This window comes from Stegostoma tigrinum, chromosome 19 (assembly GCF_030684315.1).
Source record: "Stegostoma tigrinum isolate sSteTig4 chromosome 19, sSteTig4.hap1, whole genome shotgun sequence".
In the NCBI taxonomy this organism is placed as follows: Eukaryota; Metazoa; Chordata; class Chondrichthyes; order Orectolobiformes; family Stegostomatidae; genus Stegostoma; species Stegostoma tigrinum.
The window spans coordinates 49,334,979-49,356,016 of record NC_081372.1 but is presented as its reverse complement, the minus strand read 5'-3'; the positions used below and the strand labels follow the sequence as shown (position 1 = coordinate 49,356,016).

General features: G+C 42.2%; 1 protein-coding gene across 1 annotated transcript in view; it reads right to left on the bottom strand.

Annotated features, from left to right (window-relative positions):
- The window catches only part of LOC125461528 (bactericidal permeability-increasing protein-like), a 103,143-nt gene that overhangs the window by 31,186 nt on the left and 50,919 nt on the right, over positions 1-21,038 (bottom strand). The window contains exons 4-7 of the mRNA XM_048550428.2: positions 18,934-19,062; positions 18,137-18,292; positions 8,622-8,685; positions 5,864-5,927 (exon numbers count right to left, since the gene is read on the bottom strand). Of these exons, the coding sequence (XP_048406385.1) occupies positions 5,864-5,927; positions 8,622-8,685; positions 18,137-18,292; positions 18,934-19,062 (413 nt within the window). The remainder of the gene's footprint in view (positions 1-5,863; positions 5,928-8,621; positions 8,686-18,136; positions 18,293-18,933; positions 19,063-21,038) is intronic.

Genomic DNA, 21,038 nt, shown 5'->3' with positions numbered 1-21,038 from the left:
CTGATGAGACTGCACCTGGAGTATTGTGTGCAGTTTTGGTTTCCAAATTTGAGGAAGGACATTCTTGCTATTGAGGGAGTGCAGCGTAGGTTCACAAGGTCAATTCCTGGAATGGCGGGACTATCATATGTTGAAAGATTGGAGTGACTGGGCTTGTATACACTTGAGTTTAGAAGGATGAGAGGGTATCTGATTGAGACGTATAAGATTAAGGGATTAGACACTCTGGAGGCAGGAAGCATGTTTCCACTGATGGGTGAGTCCAGAACCAGAGGACACAGTTTAAAAATAAGGGGTAGGCCATTTAGAACAGAGTTGAGGAAAAACTTCTTCACCCAGAGTGTGGTGGATATATGGAATGCTCTGCCCCAGAAGGCAGTGGAGGCCAAGTCTCTGGATACTTTCAAGAAAGAGATGGATAGAGCTCTTAAAGATAGTGGAATCAAGGGTTATGGGGATAAGGCAGGAACAGGATACTGATTATGGATGATCAGCCATGATCGTAATGAATGGTGGTGCTGGCTCAAAGGGCCGAATGGCCTACTCCTGCACCTATTGTCTATTGTCTATCACAATAAGTACATTGTATTTATTGGGGTAGACCATTGACTCTGGGATTTCCTTGGCTTTATTTTCCTGCTCATTAAACGTCATAATCTCTTCTTACTGCACCTGAGTTTATCTTTGAGAAGTGACTTTGTTCGAGAGAATCTGACTCAAAAATTACTAACTGTGTGTCCCCCTTGCTCACCCACTTCTCTATGTGTCAGTGTATCTCCAACATCAGTTTTAACTCATTATTTGAGCCACAGTGTCTCCATGCAGAAATATTTACAGCAGTCAAAGACAGCATCTGCATACTTTGAAATATTGCAGTCTGGAGGGAGAGTTGTTCTGTCAATTGTTTTATATTTAGTTATTGGTTTTAATTTATTTCTATATGCAGTACAATTTTGATTTGTTGATGGGTTTGTGGAGTAAGGGGTTCACATAAGTCAATGATATAACTGATTACATAACCATGGCACAAGCAGAAAACATGCAGAGAGGAAAGTTAGAAATGGAGACTGAGAGAGAACTAATATTCTGCATTAGACTGTAGTAATATACATGCAGTAGTGAGAATAAAGAGTTGGGATTACTTTATTGTGTTTATGTCTAGATATATGCATTTGAGAGTTGCCATATCTTACCAGACTATAGGGCTCCTCTCTCATTAAAGAGAGGTGACTGGTGGCGATTTAACCCGAGGGCCATCATACCTCAGATGAGGGGAGAGGTTGAGGTGGAGAGTCCTTCATGCCAACTACAGCTGGTGATGGAATTTGAGCCCATGCTGTTGGCATCACAATGCTTTGCAAACCAACTGTCCAGCTAACTGAGCTAGACAGGCCCCACATCCAGATATACTGGTAGAATACAGCAGCTAAGATTGTCCATGTGGATCAACACTGAAGGGGACCATTACACATCCACGCTAAGGTTAAGGGCTGACTAGACACCTGTGTAAACCTTCCTTCCATGGTCAAACACCATCCCAAACCAAAAAAGGCCTGATTGAATTTCAGATTAATTTGTGATTACCCATTTGTTTATTATTTTGCTTGTCTATTATTTCCTGAATTATTATTTATTTTTGTATACTAGATTTGATAAAATGATATTCTGAATCCTTCAATGTTTTTATACATCTTCCCTTATATATAACAATTTTAAGCCCTGAAATCAGATTAATTGGTTAGACAATAAAATGTGAGGCTGGATGAACACAGCAGGCCAAGCAGCATCTCAGGAGCACAAAAGCTGACGTTTTGGGCCTAGACCCTTCATCAGAGAGGGGGATGGGGTGAGGGTTCTGGAATAAATAGGGAGAGAGGGGGAGGCGGACCGAAGATGGAGAGAAAAGAAGATAGGTGGAGAGAGTATAGGTGGGGAGGTAGGGAGGGGATAGGTCAGTCCAGGGAAGACGGACAGGTCAAGGAGGTGGGATGAGGTTAGTAGGTAGATGGGGGTGCGGCTTGGGGTGGGAGGAAGGGATGGGTGGGAGGAAGAACAGGTTAGGGAGGCAGAGACAGGTTGGACTGGTTTTGGGATGCAGTGGGTGGAGGGGAAGAGCTGGGCTGGTTGTGTGGTGCAGTGGCGGGAGGGGACGAACTGGGCTGGTTTTGGGATGCGGTGGGGGAAGGGGAGATTTTGAAACTGGTGAAGTCCACATTGATACCATATGGCTGCAGGGTTCCCAGGCGGAATATGAGTTGCTGTTCCTGCAACCTTCGGGTGGCATCATTGTGGCACTGCAGGAGGCCCATGATGGACATGTCGTCTAAAGAATGGGAGGGGAAGTGGAAATGGTTTGCGACTGGGAGGTGCAGTTGTTTGTTGCGAACTGAGCGGAGGTGTTCTGCAAAGCGGTCCCCAAGCCTCCACTTGGTTTCCCCAATGTAGAGGAAGCCACACCGGGTACAGTGGATGCAGTATACCACATTGGCAGATGTGCAGGTGAACCTCTGCTTAATGTGGATCTGCCAATGTCGTATACTGCATCCACTGTACCCGGTGTGGCTTCCTCTACATTGGGGAAACCAAGCGGAGGCTTGGGGACCGCTTTGCAGAACACCTCCGCTCAGTTCGCAACAAACAACTGCACCTCCCAGTCGCAAACCATTTCCACTCCCCCTCCCATTCTTTAGACGACATGTCCATCATGGGCCTCCTGCAGTGCCACAATGATGCCACCCGAAGGTTGCAGGAACAGCAACTCATATTCCGCCTGGGAACCCTGCATCCTAATGGTATCAATGTGGACTTCACCAGTTTCAAAATCTCCCCTTCCCCCACCGCATCCCAAAACCAGCCCAGTTCGTCCCCTCCCCCCACTGCACCACACAACCAGCCCAGCTCTTCCCCTCCACCCACTGCATCCCAAAACCAGACCAACCTGTCTCTGCCTCCCTAACCTGTTCTTCCTCTCACCCAACCCTTCCTTCCACCCCAAGCCGCACCCCCATCTACCTACTAACCTCATCCCACCTCCTTGACCTGTCCGTCTTCCCTGGACTGACCTATCCCCTCCCTACCTCCCCACCTATACTCTCTCCACCTATCTTCTTTTCTCTCCATCTTCGGTCCGCCTCCCCCTCTCTCCCTATTTATTCCAGAACCCTCACCCCATCCCCCTCTCTGATGAAGGGTCTAGGCCCAAAACGTCAGCTTTTGTGCTTCTGAGATGCTGCTTGGCCTGCTGTGTTCATCCAGCCTCACATTTTATTATCTTGGATTCTCTAACATCTGCAGTTCCCATTATCTCTGATACTAATTGGTTAGACATTTGACTTACGTATGTAACAAGTGAAATACATACTCTAATTGTAAGGTATATTAAACAAAATCTATAATTCCCCTGGCTCCACTGCTCTGCGTTCTTTAGCTTTGCAGATTTGTACAGTCATTACAGCACAGAAGGAGCCCATGCTGCACATAACTTCATGCCAGCTGTTGGCAAAGCAATCTGGTCAGTCCCATTCTCCCATTCTATCCCTGAAGCTCTGTAAATTATCCCCCATCTGATTTCCTTTCGAAATGATTGATTATTTCTGCTTCCAGCACCCTCTTAGACAGAGAGTTCTGTGCATTATTATTCGCTATATATATATATAAAAAAAAATCATCCTCACAATCCCCACCCCCCACTTTAAAACTTCCTCAAAACTAGTAACATGTGTTCCCTAGCCCTTGCATCGTCAGCTACTGGGAACAACATTTCTTTGTCTAACTTATTCAAGTTGTTATAAATATTGTGCATTTCTATCACATTTTGTCTCAGTTAAGGACAGCAACCCTAGCTTTTTCTTTGCAGCAAAATTAATTGACGCCTGGAACCATCCAGATAAAACTCCTCTGCAGCCTCTCAAGGCCCTAAACATTTTTCATAAAGTGTGATGACCATGACTGATCCAGCACTCGAACTGAAACCTAACCAGGGTAGCACAGTGACTCAGTAGTTACACTGCTGCCTCACAGTGTCAGCAACCTCGGTTTGATTCCAGCCTTGGGTGACTGTCTGCGTGGAGAATGCTCTTTTTTTCTGTGTCTGTGTGGGCTTCCTCCCATCGTCCAAAAATGTGCAGGTTATGTGGATTGGCCATGGAAAATGCAGGGTTACAGGGATAGGGGAAGGCAGTGGGATTCAATAAGGCTTCAGCATGCATTCCTGACATCTGTACTCAGTAGAAATATTTATTAAAAAAAAGCATATACTTTGCTATCAACTCTCTCCACATGTCCTGCCCAAGACTATGACATAGTTCACTAAGCGTCAGTTATCCCTGTGCTCCAATATGCTTTGGAGACTTTGCCAGCCTACAATAGGCACCTCAAAGCATGGAGAAGTACTGCCAGTAGCAAGAAAGATGCAACTGCCGTGTGCTCTCCCAAACAATCCCGTTGACCGTTGAGGCATTTATCACTTAAAAGTCATCTTCACTGGCCAGGTCTTGCCATTTGCATGTCTGACACTAGACGTCCATTTCAATCATGGTCGATGTTACAAACTGCCAGGAGCTCAGCAGAAATACTTTAGGGATCTTCACAAAGCCTCCATGAAGAATTGAAATATCTCAGCCAACACATGGGAGTCTCTGAAATGAAAACAGAAGTTGCTGGAGAAACTCAGCAGATCTGGCTGATCTCTGGAGAGTAAGCAGAGCTAACATTTCAAATCCATGTGACCCGTCTAGACTCAAAATGTTGACTCTAATTTCTATGTGCAAATGTTGCCAGATATGCAGAGTTTCTGTAGCAACTTCTGTTTTTGTTTCAGCTCTTCAGCATCCACAGTTCTTTGATTTGTTTTAAACGGGAGTCTCTGTCCACTTTCTGATCAAAACAGAGACCTAAGCAGACCCTCAAACAACATATCTATCTGAACCTTCAAACATCAGCTCAACTGACAAGAGTTTGCAGACTATGCATTGGTCTTATCAGCATCTCAAAGTGTATCAAAATGTATTGCACACATTTTATCTTTGATCCTAGGGTGCAAACAAGAGGAGCAATGGCGTTCCACCTTTGTAGATCTGTGAACATAGACTCCCCTGTGCCTCTGCTGAAAACGCTTTAGAAATGTCTTATCAAGCATACATTTCCTCTTCCTACTTCTTCTGTCAAAAGACAGCATCTCATACTTCTCTGTATGAGATGCCATCTGGTACTTGTCTGCTTATTCTGCTTGCCTATCCATGTCCTGTTATGGTCGCTTAGTTATCATCCTCTGTTTGTCATACTCCCAAGTTTGGTATCATTGGCAAACTTTGAAGTTTGCTCTGCACTCCAAAATCCAGAATTTACTTTATGTCAGGTTCTTCCCTACACTAAAGCTACCACAACAGCTTCTCCTCTGTTTTAAGGCTAGACACCTCTGGACAGCAATCTATACCCTATCCTATTTGAGGGTTCTTCTGTGGCATTCATGGAATTATGATTATAGAGCACCAGAAGAACCTTGTCTTTCAAAGCTCTAGTAGTTAGGTGCAGGATATTTTCATTTTACTAAACTCCTCTAATTTTCCGAAAAGGATTGTGGCAATGGTCAGATCCGTTAGGAAGAAAACATGCCTTTCCACAGTTTAACATTATTCTGCAGCATAATGCTCATTTCATTGTTCCATATTCCTATCTTTATTTAATAAAGATTTTTCACCTGCCACAATTGTACCAGTTGTCCTGTGCTGATCTGTAATAATCGGAATTGTACGTGGGATACCTTCACAGTCACTCTAAAAGAATTCATCATCAATAAAGCTATCCCAAATCAGTTGATATTGTTAGAGTCTCGTAGTCTGAGAATTTAACATGTTTCTCCCACCTGGCATAGTTTGGAGAAATGGACCTATTTTTTCGGTGAAGATTTTCTGCAATTCAAGACAGATCTGCAAAAGATATGGAAACGATTGTTTCAATTACAGAACTTTACATTTCATATTTAATTATGTAACATAACTCATATGATGTTCGAAATGCACCAAATACTCTTCCCTACTAATTTGTGAATTTAAACCATTTAACAAAGATACCATTATTTACAAGGATTATTTATTTGCATTTTATTCTAAATCCAATATCTATTGTGTTCATATGTGGATGTCCTTATGCATTTTGCTGCAAGTTACTTACTACCCTGTAGTATACAGAACAATGAATCTGCCCAAACATTAAATCCAAGGATGGAATGCTGTCGCCATCTTTTATTCTCCCCAGTATTTCATACATTTGGGTATATTGGTGTCCTTTCTCTTGTTAAGTGATGAATTGCAGTTTGTTTATTCTTTTGAAAATCTTGTATAATTCACTAAACATGTAATTTAATGGGACTAGAAATCAAGTTTTATTGCATTATGTATCTCAGAATGTAGAAACAAATTTCAGAACCCTGGGTGGAAATTTGGAATTGTGTCTTTTGTTTTGGGCCAATGCCAATTTATTTTGCTTGTTTTCCATGAAGATGTGGGGAAAATGTCATTCTCATAAATCGAAACTGGTAAATTGGTTAACAGTGTGGCAGACTCATGGGAACACCATCGACCACAAGTCTCCCTTCAGGTCAAACACTGTGTAGATTTTCAACTCTTATGGCTGTTTTCCTAACTGTGTTTGGGTTAAAATACGGGAAGTCCCTTCTGAACAGCATTATGAATGTTCCTGCACTAAATGGCCTGGTTTGGTTCAGGAATATAGCTCACAACTACTTTTTACAAGCAGAATTAGAGAAAGGTAACAAAATGCTGGCATTGCTGGCAACTCCCACATCGCACAAAAATGTTAAAAATGCAGAGTTATGAATGAATATCTTATTTCCATTGGGTGTTCTAAAGTTTATGAAAGTTTGAGTGAATTTCTGGTGAATAAATGGTATTTTTATGTTGATAAAATCATCAAAATTATGCTCAGCATGTCTTCCTGGTTAGAATCTGGACAATTTGTCAAGTGTTATTACATCACTACCTGATCAATTTTATCTTTTGGGGACTCTTCTTTTTCTGGGCAGGGTCCCAGTTCCACATCGGTAGTCTATAGCTTGGGCTTTTCAATACATACAAAAACATGAATATTCTAGTTACACTGCTCCCAAACCCAATGAAGCTCCTCAAAATTCTCTATTGTTAATTTCAATTATTGGTGCTTAGGTTGAGAACTATCAATATATTTTCTTAATAAAGCAAATAAAAAAACAAGTATTTATTCAAAAAAAGTATGAATATTTGATCCAAAAGAGAGTAAGTCGCCTACCTGGATTTGATACGATACTCAGAAACAAACTTAAAAGTGTAAGCTTTCTAAGGGACAGTGATGTAAAAAAGAGACCTCTTCAAAATCTTTTGATGAAGTTGCATTAATGAAAGGTGCATGGTAAATTTATTTGCATAATGCTCATTGATCCTGGAATGAAACAATTCACCAAGAGGTAATATCATGTTAATTAATATTGACTATCACACAGTAAAGTTAATCCTTCCTTCATTTATCAATCAAAGATCAAAACTTGACTTGAAATTTCTCCATTTGTTGAGGGCAGTGAACCAGATCCCCTTCCTATACTCTTCCTCCATGTCATTGCTAGGAGCTACCAGGCTTATTCTAATGAGTTGCATACAATTGTTGACGTAAAACTTAAAGAACAAGCTGAAGATGGATTTTTCATCTTGTTGGTCTTGTCTTCCTTGCATGAACAATCATGTACTTTTTATATTGATTTACATAGCTGGGATTTTAAGAGGGGCCATGGCTGCATCAACTGGTCAGAAAGCCAGGGGCAAACTCGTTGTGTGCTCAAATGTACTTTCCACTCCTGAGGCAATGAACAGTCTGTAGAAAGGGGCTTCCACACCTTTACATGAGGATGTTCTACACCCCTCCCCCCACAAGGTTTGCTGTGAATGAGAAGACCGGCAGCTGTTTAGTTCTAGCAGCGCCACTAAGAAAGTTTGCTGTTATCGGAATTGCAAAAGGCCTGGACGAGCCAGATGAAAGTGGTCCAAGATTAAGGTGAGTTTGTGAGAGTTGCCGGCATCAGGCTGGCAGACTGTGACAAGAGGGAGTGGGTTGGTTGCAAGGGTCAGAGCAACCTTTTAGCGTGTTTACCATTGCTGCCACAGGAACTGTCCATGGGTCACAGTTTGGCTAATTAAGTGGCCACGCTCAACCTGCATGGAGAATCCCACGATAGTTGTGACCACCATGTGAAGGGACTAACAGCTGATCAAATGCGAACAGCAAGGAAAATTTCCCACTGGTCTACAATATCTACTTCACTGCTGATATTTTACATAGCATTTACAGCACAGAAGCAGCCCACTCAGTCCCACCAATTTTTCTGTTCCACATAAGCTTCCTCCCCATTCTACTTCACCCAGCCCCATCAGCACGCTTTCCTATTCTTTTCTTTTTAATGTGTTTAACTCTCTTCCCCTTAATCTACGGCAAGTAACATTGAAGTATGAAGTAAGTAGTTCACAAAAAAAATCTTTAGTAACAAAATCTTCAAATTCACGTTATTTTTTATAAGCAAATAATGATGGATGGAGATTTTGGAGACACATCCAATTACATGTATTACTCTATCATACCTTGTCACTCAGATATCTTCTTAAGGTTGGTTCATACCATCTGATGATCAGGTTGTACAACCAGCTGAATGTAAAAATAGAAATATGAAATATTAACTCCAACCTCCAGAATGATTTGAGTAAGAAATGCAATTATTATTATAAGCATAAAATGTAAAAGTCTGATTATCTATTAAGGTTCTCTGGATTCATTTTTTATCCTTTAATTCAATGTGTGGTTGAGAAAATCTATTCTTCAAGTCAAGACCATTGATGAGTGAAAGAAAGAACAGAATTAAAGATTTGAATTTATAAAACACCATTTCCGTTCTCAAAATATCCCAAATTTCTTTGTAGTCAATGAAGTACTTAAAAAGTTTTCTCATTGTTAGAACATAAAACACCATTCCCATTCTCAAAATGTCCCAAAGTCCTTTACACTCAATGAAGTACTTAGAAAGTTTTATCGTTAGAATGTCAAAATTGGACAGTTCCATTCTACCTCATTCTGTTCTGCCAGTGATGGCTTTGATGATTGTACCGGTGTATCAGAAGTACAAATCCAATGCTTGAAAGCTTGTGATCAGAGGTAATGGGAACTGCAGATGCTGGAGAATCCGAGACAACAAAGTGTGGGGCTGGGTGAACACAGCAGGCCAAGCATCATCTCAGGAGCACAAAAGCTGACGTTCCGGGCCTAGACCCTTCATCAGAAAAGGGGGATGGGGAGAGGATTCTGAAATAAATAGGGAGAGAGGGGGAGGGGGATTGAAGATGGATAGAGGAGAAGATAGGTGGGGAGGAGAGTATGGGTGGGGAGGTAGGGAGCGAATAGGTCAATCCGAGGAGGACGGACAGGTCAAGGGGGCAGGATGAGGTTAGTAGGTAGGAAATGGAGGTGCAGCTTGAGGTGGGAGGAGGGGATAGGTGAGAGGAAGAACAGGTTAGGCAGGTGAGGACAAGCTGGGCTGGTTTTAGGATGCAGTGGGGGGAGGGGAGATTTTGAAGCTTGTGAAATCCACATTGATACCATTGGGCTGCAGGGTTCCCAAGTGGAATATGAGTTGCTGTTCCTGCAGCCTACGGGTGGCATCATTATGGCACTGCAGGAGGCCCATGATGGACATGTCGTCTAAGGAGGGGGAGTTGAAATGGTTCACGATTGGGAGGTGCAGTTATTTATTGCGAACTGATCATAGGTGTTCTGCAAAGTGGTCCCCAAGCCTCCGCTTGGTTTCTCCAATGTAGAGGAAGGCTGCTTGGCCTGCTGTGTTCATCCAGCTCCACACTTTGTTATCTTGAAAGCTTGTTACTGCCTTTAATATATCAAGGCAAATGTCCCTAGCATTGACCACAATTGGGGTAAAGGATTGGGTGGATGAGCTGGATGTCACAAAATTCAGGTTGTGGTGATTTTGAAACAACTTGACAGAGACCAGTATCCCATCAGCAAGTCACCCTTTATTTACTTGTGGAGAGTCCTTGACACTGATGCAGCTCCCTCAGAGTGGTGTCTCATGCTGTTACCACTGGATTGTTAATCTAGATGACATTGTGCAGACCCAAGTTTCCCACCAAGGCAGATGGTGGAATTTCAATTCAATAAAAATCCAGAATTAAGAGTCTAACAATAACCACAAAGCCATTGTTGATTGTTGGAAAAACCCATCTGGTTCATTAAAATCTTTCAGGGAAGGAAACTGCCATCCTTACCTGGTCTGGACTACATGTTACTCCAGACCTATAGTAATGTGGTTGACTCTTAACTGTCTTCAGGGATAGGCAATAAATACTGGCCTAGGCAGTGACACCCTTATCCAGTAAGTGAATTTAAAAAAAAACTTCTGGGAATCTTCATCTAACCACAATTGCAAGTATGCTTGGCTCAAGTCCAGCTTTGTGAAGGACAGCACCCCCCCTACCAGCTTTGCATATAAATCCACGATGCGAGGGATTGGGTGTTTATCCAACTGCAAAAAGCAGTTAACTATTCATTTAAAATTGGTGCTGCCCATTCTACAAACTGGACTGGTTTGATTATTCCTTTACTTTCCAGCCTTCTGATTCCGACCGCTGCTTTTGCCCATAAGGCAAATGGCACGGGAAGGCCCTTGCAGAATCACAGAATTGCTTTCTGTTCAATGTGCTCCTTTGATAGTCATAGAACATAGAACATAGAACAGTACAGCACAGAACAGGCCCTTCAGCCCACGATGTTGTGCCGACCATTGATCCTCATGTATGCACCCTCAAATTTCTGTGACCATATGCATGTCCAGCAGTCTCTTAAATGTCCCCAATGACCTTGCTTCCACAACTGCTGCTGACAATGCATTCCATGCTCTCACAACTCTCTGTGTAAAGAACCCGCCTCTGACATCCCCTCTATACTTTCCTCCAACCAGCTTAAAACTATGACCCCTCGTGTTAGCCATTTCTGCCCTGGGAAATAGTCTCTGGCTATCAACTTTATCTATGCCTCTCATTATCTTGTATACCTCAATTAGGTCCCCCCTTCTCCTCCTTTTCTCCAATGAAAAAAGTCCGAGCTCAGTCAACCTCTCTTCATAAGGTAAGCCCTCCAGTCCAGGCAGCATCCTGGTAAACCTCCTCTGAACCCTCTCCAAAGCATCCACATCTTTCCTATAATAGGGTGACCAGAACTGGACGCAGTATTCCAAATGCGGTCTAACCAAAGTTTTATAGAGCTGCAACAAGATCTCACAACTCTTAAACTCAATCCCCCTGCTAATGAAAGCCAAAACACCATATGCTTTCTTAATAACCCTGTCCACTTGGGTGGCCATTTTAAGGGATCTATGTATCTGCACACCAAGATCCCTCTGTTCCTCCACACTGCCAAGAATCCTATCCTTAATCCTGTACTCAGCTTTCAAATTCGACCTTCCAAAATGCATCACCTCGCATTTATCCAGGTTGAACTCCATCTGCCACCTCTCAGCCCATCTCTGCATCCTGTCAATGTCCTGCTGCAGCCTACAACAGCCCTCTATACTGTCAACGACACCTCCAACCTTTGTGTCGTCTGCAAACTTGCTGACCCATCCTTCAATCCCCTCATCCAAGTCATTAATAAAAATTACAAACAGTAGAGGCCCAAGGACAGAGCCCTGTGAAACACCACTCACCACTGACTTCCAGGCAGAATATTTTCCTTCTACTACCACTCGCTGTCTTCTGTCGGCCAGCCAATTCTGTATTCAGGCAGCTAAGTTCCCCTGTATCCCATTCCTCCTGACCTTCTGAATGAGTTACCATGGGCAACCTTATCAAATGCCTTGCTGAAGTCCATATACACCACATCCACAGCTCGACCCTCATCAACGTTTCCAGTCACATCCTCAAAGAACTCGATAAGGTTTGTGAGGCATGAACTGCCCCTCACAAAGCCGTGTTGACTGCATTTAATCAAGCCATGCTCTTCCAGATGGTCATAAATCCTATCCCTCAGAATCCTTTCTAACACCTTGCAGACGACAGACGTGAGACTTACAGGTCTGTAATTGCCGGGGATTTCCCTATTTCCTTTCTTGAAGAGAGGAATTACATTTGCCTCTCTCCAGTCCTCAGGTAAGACTCCAGTGGAGAGTGAGGATGCAAAGATCTTCGCAAGTGGCGAAGCAATTGCATTTCTCGTTTCCCAAAGCAGCCGAAGACAAATTTGGTCCGGGCCTGGTGAATTTTCAATCTTAATGTTTGACAAAATTTTCAGCACATCAGCTTCCTCTATCTCTATCCATTCCAGCATGCACACCTGCTCTTCAATGGTTTCATTCACTATAAAGTTCATTTCTTTTGTAAAGACAGAAGCAAAAAGCTCATTTAGGGCTTCCCCTACCTCCTCAGACTCCACACACAAGTTCCCTATGCTAACCCTGATCGGCCCTACTCTTTCTTTGACCATTCTCTTATTCCTCACATAAGTGTAAAATGCCTTTGTGTTCTCCCTAATCCATTCTGCCAAGCCTTTCTCGTGCCCCCTCCTGGCTCTCCTCAGACCATTTTTGAGCTCCTTCCTTGCCTGCGTGTAATCCTCTCTAGCTGAACTTGACCCTAGCTTCCTCCACCCTATGTCAGCTACCTTCTTCCTTTTGACGAGAAGCTCCACCGCTCTCGTCATCCAAGGTTCCTTTATCTTACCCCTTCTTGCCTGTCTCAGAGGGACATATTTATTCATCACTCACAACAACTGCTCCTTAAACAGTCTCCACAAGTCAATAGTGCCTTTACCATGGAACAATTGCTCACAGTCCATGCTTCCTAACTCATGTCTAATCACGTCATAGTTTCCTCTTCCCCAATTAAATATCCTCCCATTTTGCCTAATCCTCTCCTTCTCCATAGCTATGTAGAACGTGAGGCAGTTATGGTCACTATCACCAAAATGCTCTCCCACCACAAGATCTGATACCTGCCCCGGCTCGTTTCCGAGCATCAAGTCTAGAATGGCCTCTCCCCTCTTCGGCCTGTCAACGTACTGAGTTAGGAAACCCTCCTGAACACACCTTACAAAAACAGCTCCATTCAAATCTTCTGCTCGAAGGAGGTTCCAATCAATATTGGGAAAGTTAAAGTCACCCATTACAACAACCCTACTACGTCCACACTTTTCCAAAATCTGTCGACCTATGCTTTCTTCAATCTGCCTGCTGCTACTGGGGGGCCTGTAGTAAACCCCTAACGAGGTGACTACTCCCTTGCTGTTCCTAATTTCCACCCACACTGACTCGGTAGGCAGATCTTCCTCGACAATGGAAGCTTCTGTAGCTGTGATATCCTCTCTGATTAGTAGTGCTACATCCCCTCCTCTTTTCCCCCCTCCCTATTCTTTTTAAATGCTCTAAACCCTGGAACATCTAGCAACCATTCCTGCCCCTGAGAAACCCATGTCTCTGTTATGGCCACAACATCATAGCACCAGGTACTGATCCATGCTCTAAGTTCATCACTTTTATTCCTGATACTCCTTGCGTTAAAGCAAACACACTTGATCCCTTGGTTCCTTCCCAGGAAAATCCATCCCACTAGCTGGTCTACCTCTTGCTACTGCCTCACCTGCATCAACTCTCACCTCCGGTATACAGCTCAGGTTCCAACCCCCCTGCCATACTAGTTTAAACCCTCCCGAGCTACTCGAGCAAACCTTCCACCCAGGACATTGGTCCCCTTCCAGTTCAGATGCAACCTGTCCTTCTTGTACAGGTCCCACCTTCCCCAGAAGGCATCCCAATTATCTACATATCTGAAGCCCTCTCTCCTACACCAGCTGCGCAGCCACGTGTTAAGCTGCGCCCACTCCCTGTTCCTCGCCTCGCTATCTCGTGGCACCGGTAGTAAACTAGAGAACACTATTCTGCTCGTCCTGCTTTGCAGCTTCCATCCTAACTCCCTGAAATCACTTTTTATATCCTCAATCCTTTTTCTGGCTATATCATTAGTGCCAATATGTGACACGATTTCTAGCTGTTCGCCCTCCCCTTTTAGAACTTTATACACCCGATCGGAGATGTCCCGGACCCTGGCACCAGGGAGGCAACATACCTTCTGGGAATCCCGATCCTGACCACAAAATCTCCTGTCGATTCTCCTAACTATCGAGTCCCCTACCACAACTACATTTCTATTCTGCCCCTTTCCCTTCTTTGCCACAGTGTCAGGCTCAGTGCCAGAGAACTGACTACTATGGCTTTCCTCTGGTAGGTCATCCCCCCCAGCAGTACCCAAAACCGTATACTTATTGCTGAGGGGAATGTCCACAGGGGATCTCTGCACTGTCTGTCTGTCCCCTTTCCTCCCCCTAACTGTAACCCATCTATTCTTGTCCTGAGCCTTAGGAGTGACCAACTCCCGGTAACTCCTCTCAATTACCCCCTCTGCCTCCTGAATGATCCATAGTTCATCCAGCTCCAGCTCCATTTCCCTAACACGGTTTTCAAAGAGCTGGAGTTGGGTGCACTTCCTGCAGATGTAGCCAGCAGAGACGTGTGCCATGTCTCCCACCTGCCACATTCTGCAGGAGGAGCAAGCAACTGCCCTAGCATCCAGTCCATAGAACGTCCTGAGAATCTACCAGCTATTTCGTTAGGACTCCACTCAGGCAACCATTTTCTCATCAAAAAGTGTCGAGCCAATCTCGATGAATCCTTCTCAACCAATTTCTCCTCTTCAAGATGGGCTTGAGGCTTTTACTACAATTACTGGTAACTGAACCAGCTGCTTCTCTTAAGAGACCAGAACCAAAGTTGTAGCCTTAATCTGGAAAGGTTCCCTGGTATCGGTTCTCATCCTGGCTGAGGTCTTGAGCAACCTTAAGGGTTGGAGTCCAGATTGCATTTTGTTAAAGATCAGTTCTGCAAATCACTGTTACAGCCACACTGGCAGCAACCTCCATTAGAACTGGGTGATCATTTCACCAGCTGTTTATTTTGATTGGTTCTGATTTGGATGTTGTTGGGTAACTTAACTGTTCCAAACCAGATGTAGGTACAATTTCCAAGGTGTGCACTCTCCTGGACTCCGGCCTCTGAGTTCTTTCACTCGATTTTCACCTGGTGCTACTCTTTTGCTGTCCGTAATGGCATACCAGCAGCAACTACTACTTGCCAGCCCAGATCCTGAAGACTATCTTAATCATTTGGCAGAGGCTTGGCTTTGTTTTGGAGTTTTGTTGTGTGCTGACCTAGAGTCCCTCAGTTCAGGATATGTCCTGAGTGAGGCTATGCGATTGCTTTCACTCAAGTGATGTACCCCCAGCTCAGTTGGACTAGCGTAGGCTTCCACTTCCATCAAAATACCCTGTAACTCATATTCTTCACTTTGCCTCATTTTTCAATGATGAAGTCAGGTGTAGTATCTGTTTGAAGTTCAATTGGGCTGTAGCTGTTAGGTGCTTTTACGTGGTTACATCATTAATCCCACCTACCAAACAGTTTCTCAGGATCTCTAAAGGGGTAAACAAAATTCACGTGCCTCTGCAATTGTCTAAAATCCCAATACAAATTCACCTGGTTTTTGAATTGCTGAGTAAAGTCAATAGAGTCTCAGAAGAGGCTTGGGATCATTAGTATTCCTTAACTAAATCTGTCAACTCTTGAAAGGTTTTAGTGCCCTCTGCCTCAGGGAAAGTTAGGCTCCTAATAACTGAAAAAGCTGCAAGTCCACAAGCTGTCAGGAGAATCATTTCTTGCTTTCCATCTGCCCCAATGTCCTTTGCCTGATAAAAATAATGAATTCTTTCCACAGACTGGGTCCAGTTTTTGACAGCAGAATCAAATGAGTCAAGCTTCCCAAATAATAGCATGTTGCTAGAAATCAATTCAAAGATGACTGAAGTGAGTGAATTTCTTCAGGATCATGGTTTTCTCTCATCATCACTGAAGTAGCTCCACATAGGCCAGTATCCCATCACCAAGTCACTCTTTATTTACATGTGGAGAATCCTTGACACTCATCCACCTTCCTCAGAGCCAGCTTTCAGAGTGTATAGGATGTCTGAAATGCCTATTCTTACCTGTCAGTTAGAGCTCCCTGTTTGGATTAGGTTAACAGTCCCAATCAGGAAATTCATATTTTATGAGGTCCAACTAGCTCACCTTGTCACTATCACTACAGATTTGTATTGGCAAATATTATCATTGCTCAGGAGCTCCAAATGCTAATGATTAGTATAGATAAGGTTGTGTCAGTGAAGCAACTGCACCTTAAATAAATTACTTCTGCAAGTATTCTCCCTTCCCTATGTGCATGTAGTTAAGTGAAGTACCCTCAAGCACCCTGGATACTTTTATCTTAAGGTTTTCTGATGGGTTTGATATTTTCCACGTGCAGGTATGATATCTGGTAAGATTTCTCATTGTGTCTACTTGGAATGCCTCCAGCTTTGAGTATTTGGTACAGCACTTTGGATTGTGAGAAGGGCAAGTCGCTCTATATCTTCTGACTTTGCTGAAGGCTCCTTCTCTCACCACCTGGTTTGAGAAAAAGTCAAGTCGATTCTTGTCACCAGCCTGGCCCAACTACAGTGAGAAGAGACTATGTCTCCTGATACATAAGAAGGGAACATTGGACCATTGTTTATGTGAATTTTTCAGCACTAAATTTGTTACCTATGTTCGAAAGAGAAGTCAATGTGAAAGGTTTCAGTGTGAAAGAGTTTTACTTTTTTAGTAGTTTCCAGAGGATATAAGTTTAAGGAAAAACATAATGGACTGATTTTCTAGTTCCTTTACATGATAAAGTTCACTTTGGGGCATTCCACGACTCTGGGTTTCTGTGTTCCAAAATGTATGTTTGGACCAGGCCAGTAATATGGTTTGTTTGTTTCTGGACATTGGCCAATTCTGATAAGGCCATACCACTTGAAATTGGGGACAAAGCCATCTCTAAGGCCCAAGAGGTATCCTCAGTGCCATAATCTCAATGGAGTCCAGCCTTAAGGCCTGTTGCCAATGATTTTGTGATAACATTGTAAACGGTTATACCATCTGACTCAACCTCAGGAAACCAAAGGAAGGCAATATCTGTTCAAAATGCATGCCTCTTTCTGACACCTTGGGGGTAACTCTAAGAAATTCAGAGAAACATAATGCAGATGAGGACTCTGTCTCACATTTAGTATTAATCTTATTTTCCTGACTTTTACACAGGAGAAATTTGGTTTTCTTTGGAGAGTGATTGCGAGAAATGTCACAAGTTCAAATGAAGTCAAATCTTAACTTTCCCAAGATGAAAAAAAAATCTGTTCTCTATTTAATTTCTTTTTTTACTTTGACATTCCCTAACGAGGAAGGTATGTGGAATATGATAAGGAAAGAGATGATTTTTATTAAAGTTAAGAACCTGGATGAAAAACTAAAACTAAAGGCTATTATTAATGAATAGGAGAGTAACAGTTACATGAAGTCAAACTTATGTTTTCTTATCCTGTAGATGATAAATGGTAGAGAAGACCTGGGTGAGGTAGCACACTAGAGCTAAAAATTAATGCAATAGTCTCTATTTCAATTATTAGAGTTCAGCAAAGAAAGTATCAGCTTGAGCAATGTATTTGGAGTTGAGGAAGAATAAAAGAAAGTTTAGAGGGACACAGGCATGTCGGTGCTCTGTATATAAAACATTCAAAGACAAAGAAGACTGCGGGGAGATAAAATGTTTCATCAGGTAGAGTGATCAAAAAAGCATCAGTTAATCAATAGTTAGATGTGCGAATTATGGATTGATCTTTGAGAAATCTCATGCACTCATGATCAAAGTTCATTCTTGATTACCAAGCTGACAAAGATTTATAATGCATCATCCAACCCTCAAAGAACATGTGCACGCTCAGTGGTTATTGCAACTTCAACATTAAATGTTGATTAGTAACGTGACCATGAAATTTGGCATAAAACGCTGGACATGCTCAGCTGCCTGGCAAAATTGTGAAAATCATAATACAAATACACACTTTCACTTAACACACATTGACATCTGCAGGACACTTGCAGAAGGAGAAGTGAGAGAAAGAACACAGTTACCTAGCGTTTCCTGAAACATAAACTTGGAGTTTTGAGATGTAACTTGCACAGTCCATCATTGTTACAGTAGGTTGGCCTGAATTATCTTTGCCGAACTTAAGGTAAAATGAGATGGCAATGCTGTTGATCTGTGCCTTTACAGTACCATGAGTCCTGCTACAAAAAAAAAGTAAAAGTGACAAAGGTTAAGAGTTGTTGCTGGAACTAAATGCAAAAAATATGAATTCTTGCAAGTTAACAGGAAACAAAATAAACAAACTCAATTACTCAGTTGGATAAATCATGAAATTATGTTTACAGAAACATAGTAATATCCTGATGTTAATATCTTTCTTATAAGTTATGCAGACTGTTGTGATCCCAGATTACCTGTGAACTACAAAGACTTGGTTATAAAATTAAAAGAATTCCCTTGGCAGTAAGTCACAGGTCTGTTTATTCAGCTTTTGTTCATGTCTGGAGACTTCAATTCCATGGACTGAAAATTTGTGAACTATGAAAGCTTATTGTGTCTAAAATCTCTGTGGTACATCAAACTGTTTCTAGTCCTGAGAGAGACAGAGACAGGTTGTGATGATCACAATCTGGCAAAAGGGTGGGATATGTGCTTATGGGACATCTGACACTGGTGACATTAAAGTTGCTCAGCCATGGGAGGTATCTGAAATTAACTGTCAATGGTAGCTTAGTAAGCAATGGTTGTGTATCAAGGGTTGCCCAATATCAGAATGATGTCAGTCAGCATAACTGATACAAATCACAATACTATAATTATTTTTGAGGAAAACAGTACTTACAAAATATTTGCTTTAATCTGCCAGTTACCACTCGTCTCAATGTAGCCATTGGACATAGCAACTTTCAATCCCAGGTTAGGGACCAGGATGATACTCATGTCTGGTAAATTCACGTTACTTATGGTTATCCTGAAAAAAGAATTCTGCTGGATGAAATGTGTTTGTAACTTGAGCAATATGGCTATGCAGTGTACTCAGTCTTATTTCCACTTGAATGACAGTATTTCAGTGACATTAGCCAAAAAACATACATCTTTGCACAAGTGGATGAATTATGATTTACATATTGCAATTATAATTTACAGTGTGAACTGAATTGTCAATTATGTCAGTTATCAGCTGGGCATGTTACATTAAGATTGCCTCTTAAGTCTTGAATGAGTTGCTACTTCCTTCAGTGAGCAGTGGGAAGGCATAAGCTGTTGTTATTGCCATTTGCCATAAACCATACTCCAATGCCTACAGTGGCTTTTACTTCTGTCTTATTCCAAGCAAAAAATGATTGGAATGCTGCAACAATCATACCCTTCAGCTTCCAGCAAAACTCTTCCCACTATTGATGCCTCTAAATTTAAATCAAGAGTCTATCACTTTTCTCTATCAACGCTATAAGACCCCACTTATTAAAAACAAAGCTGCCTGTTTCTATGCTGTTTCCCTTCCTCTCCATTCTCACTTATTGGCTTTCCAATACGATGACTTCACCGCTACCTAGGCGCGCAACTTTCTCAAGATTTCTAGCCAATTTTATTTCCTTCAATCATAGGACTCTTGTCTCCAATGTGGCAATTCCTCCCCTCAGTCCACCAGAAGAAGCAAGATTTTAACTGACTTAGTGCCATTTTTCCTCTGTAACATTTTCCACCTTTGCTTCCTTTCAAAACATTGGAAACCTTCTATTCTTCAGTAACTTCTGTTAGTCCTTCTCCTATTAGTCCTCAGTATTTTCTTGTCAAGTGCTCTGGAATGTTTGGCACCAAAAAGTTGCAAGCTGTTGTAGTCTTTCAGATATTTTTTCAATAGATTTTTTTGTCTGTGTTTTATCATTCAGATGATACAGTTTTAATTAGTTCATTCAACAAAATTTGTTATTTAAGCTATGATACCAGTGTGTAAGGAGGTTACAGTCAATTCAACCATTTTAGGTCACTAATAACACAAAAGGAAACATCTGTGCATGCCAGAAATGAGAGAAAAAAAGAAAATGCTGGGAATATTTAGCAAGGAGGTCAAGCAACATCTGTGGAGAAGGAAATTGAGTTAATGGATTGCATTTGATGACCCTTTGGTGATGGGCTGTGTAGTGTTTGGAACGAGGGAAGGTCGATCTCATTGTACATGAGATCTCTGATTGGCCCAGGTTGTCAGCCCTAATCAGGGAGCCTTTGCTGACAAATTTAAACAAGTGATTGAGAGCGTCTCCTCACTGTAGGTACTGACTCTGAGCTAGCCGGTCAGAATCCATGTGCGGTGCATGTGTAAAGAAAGGGTGACTTGGTGATTGGATACCAGCCTCTGTGCAGATATTTCAGGCTGGGAGAGGTTAGAGGTGGTTGTTAGATGGCAAGTGACAACTATGCACAGTTTGCCTAATATCCTACTGCTGTTGTACCAAAACAATGCTGGAATATGGGATTCAACACTACAAGGAGCAGTTGATGCAAATGACATTGATGCATTTAAGGGGAAGCTACAAAAACAGGTGAGTTAGAAAGGAATAGAAGAATATTTTAGTATGTGGAATGAAGGAGAGTGGGAGGATGATTGTATGCAAAGTAAACATAATCACATTGTTTTGGTATGACCAGCTTTTCTTGGTGCTGTGAATACCATGGCTTGGATTTTCACCATGATGGAGAGCCTCTCTGAGATTTCTCCTATGGTCCCACCCTAAGAATGAAAATTGGGCTCATGTATTAGAGAGTGGATTTAAAATAAGTCATTCATAATGTTTAAAAAAACAATTTTTGTCAGTTTAAAACCACAAATGTGGTCCAGTTTTTTGTTAGCCTTTGTTGGAGACCTGTTCTTTATATCTAGGTCTCTCTTATTTTAAAAAAGAACTTCTCCATAAACATAAACACTATTGACACTCACATTTTTTT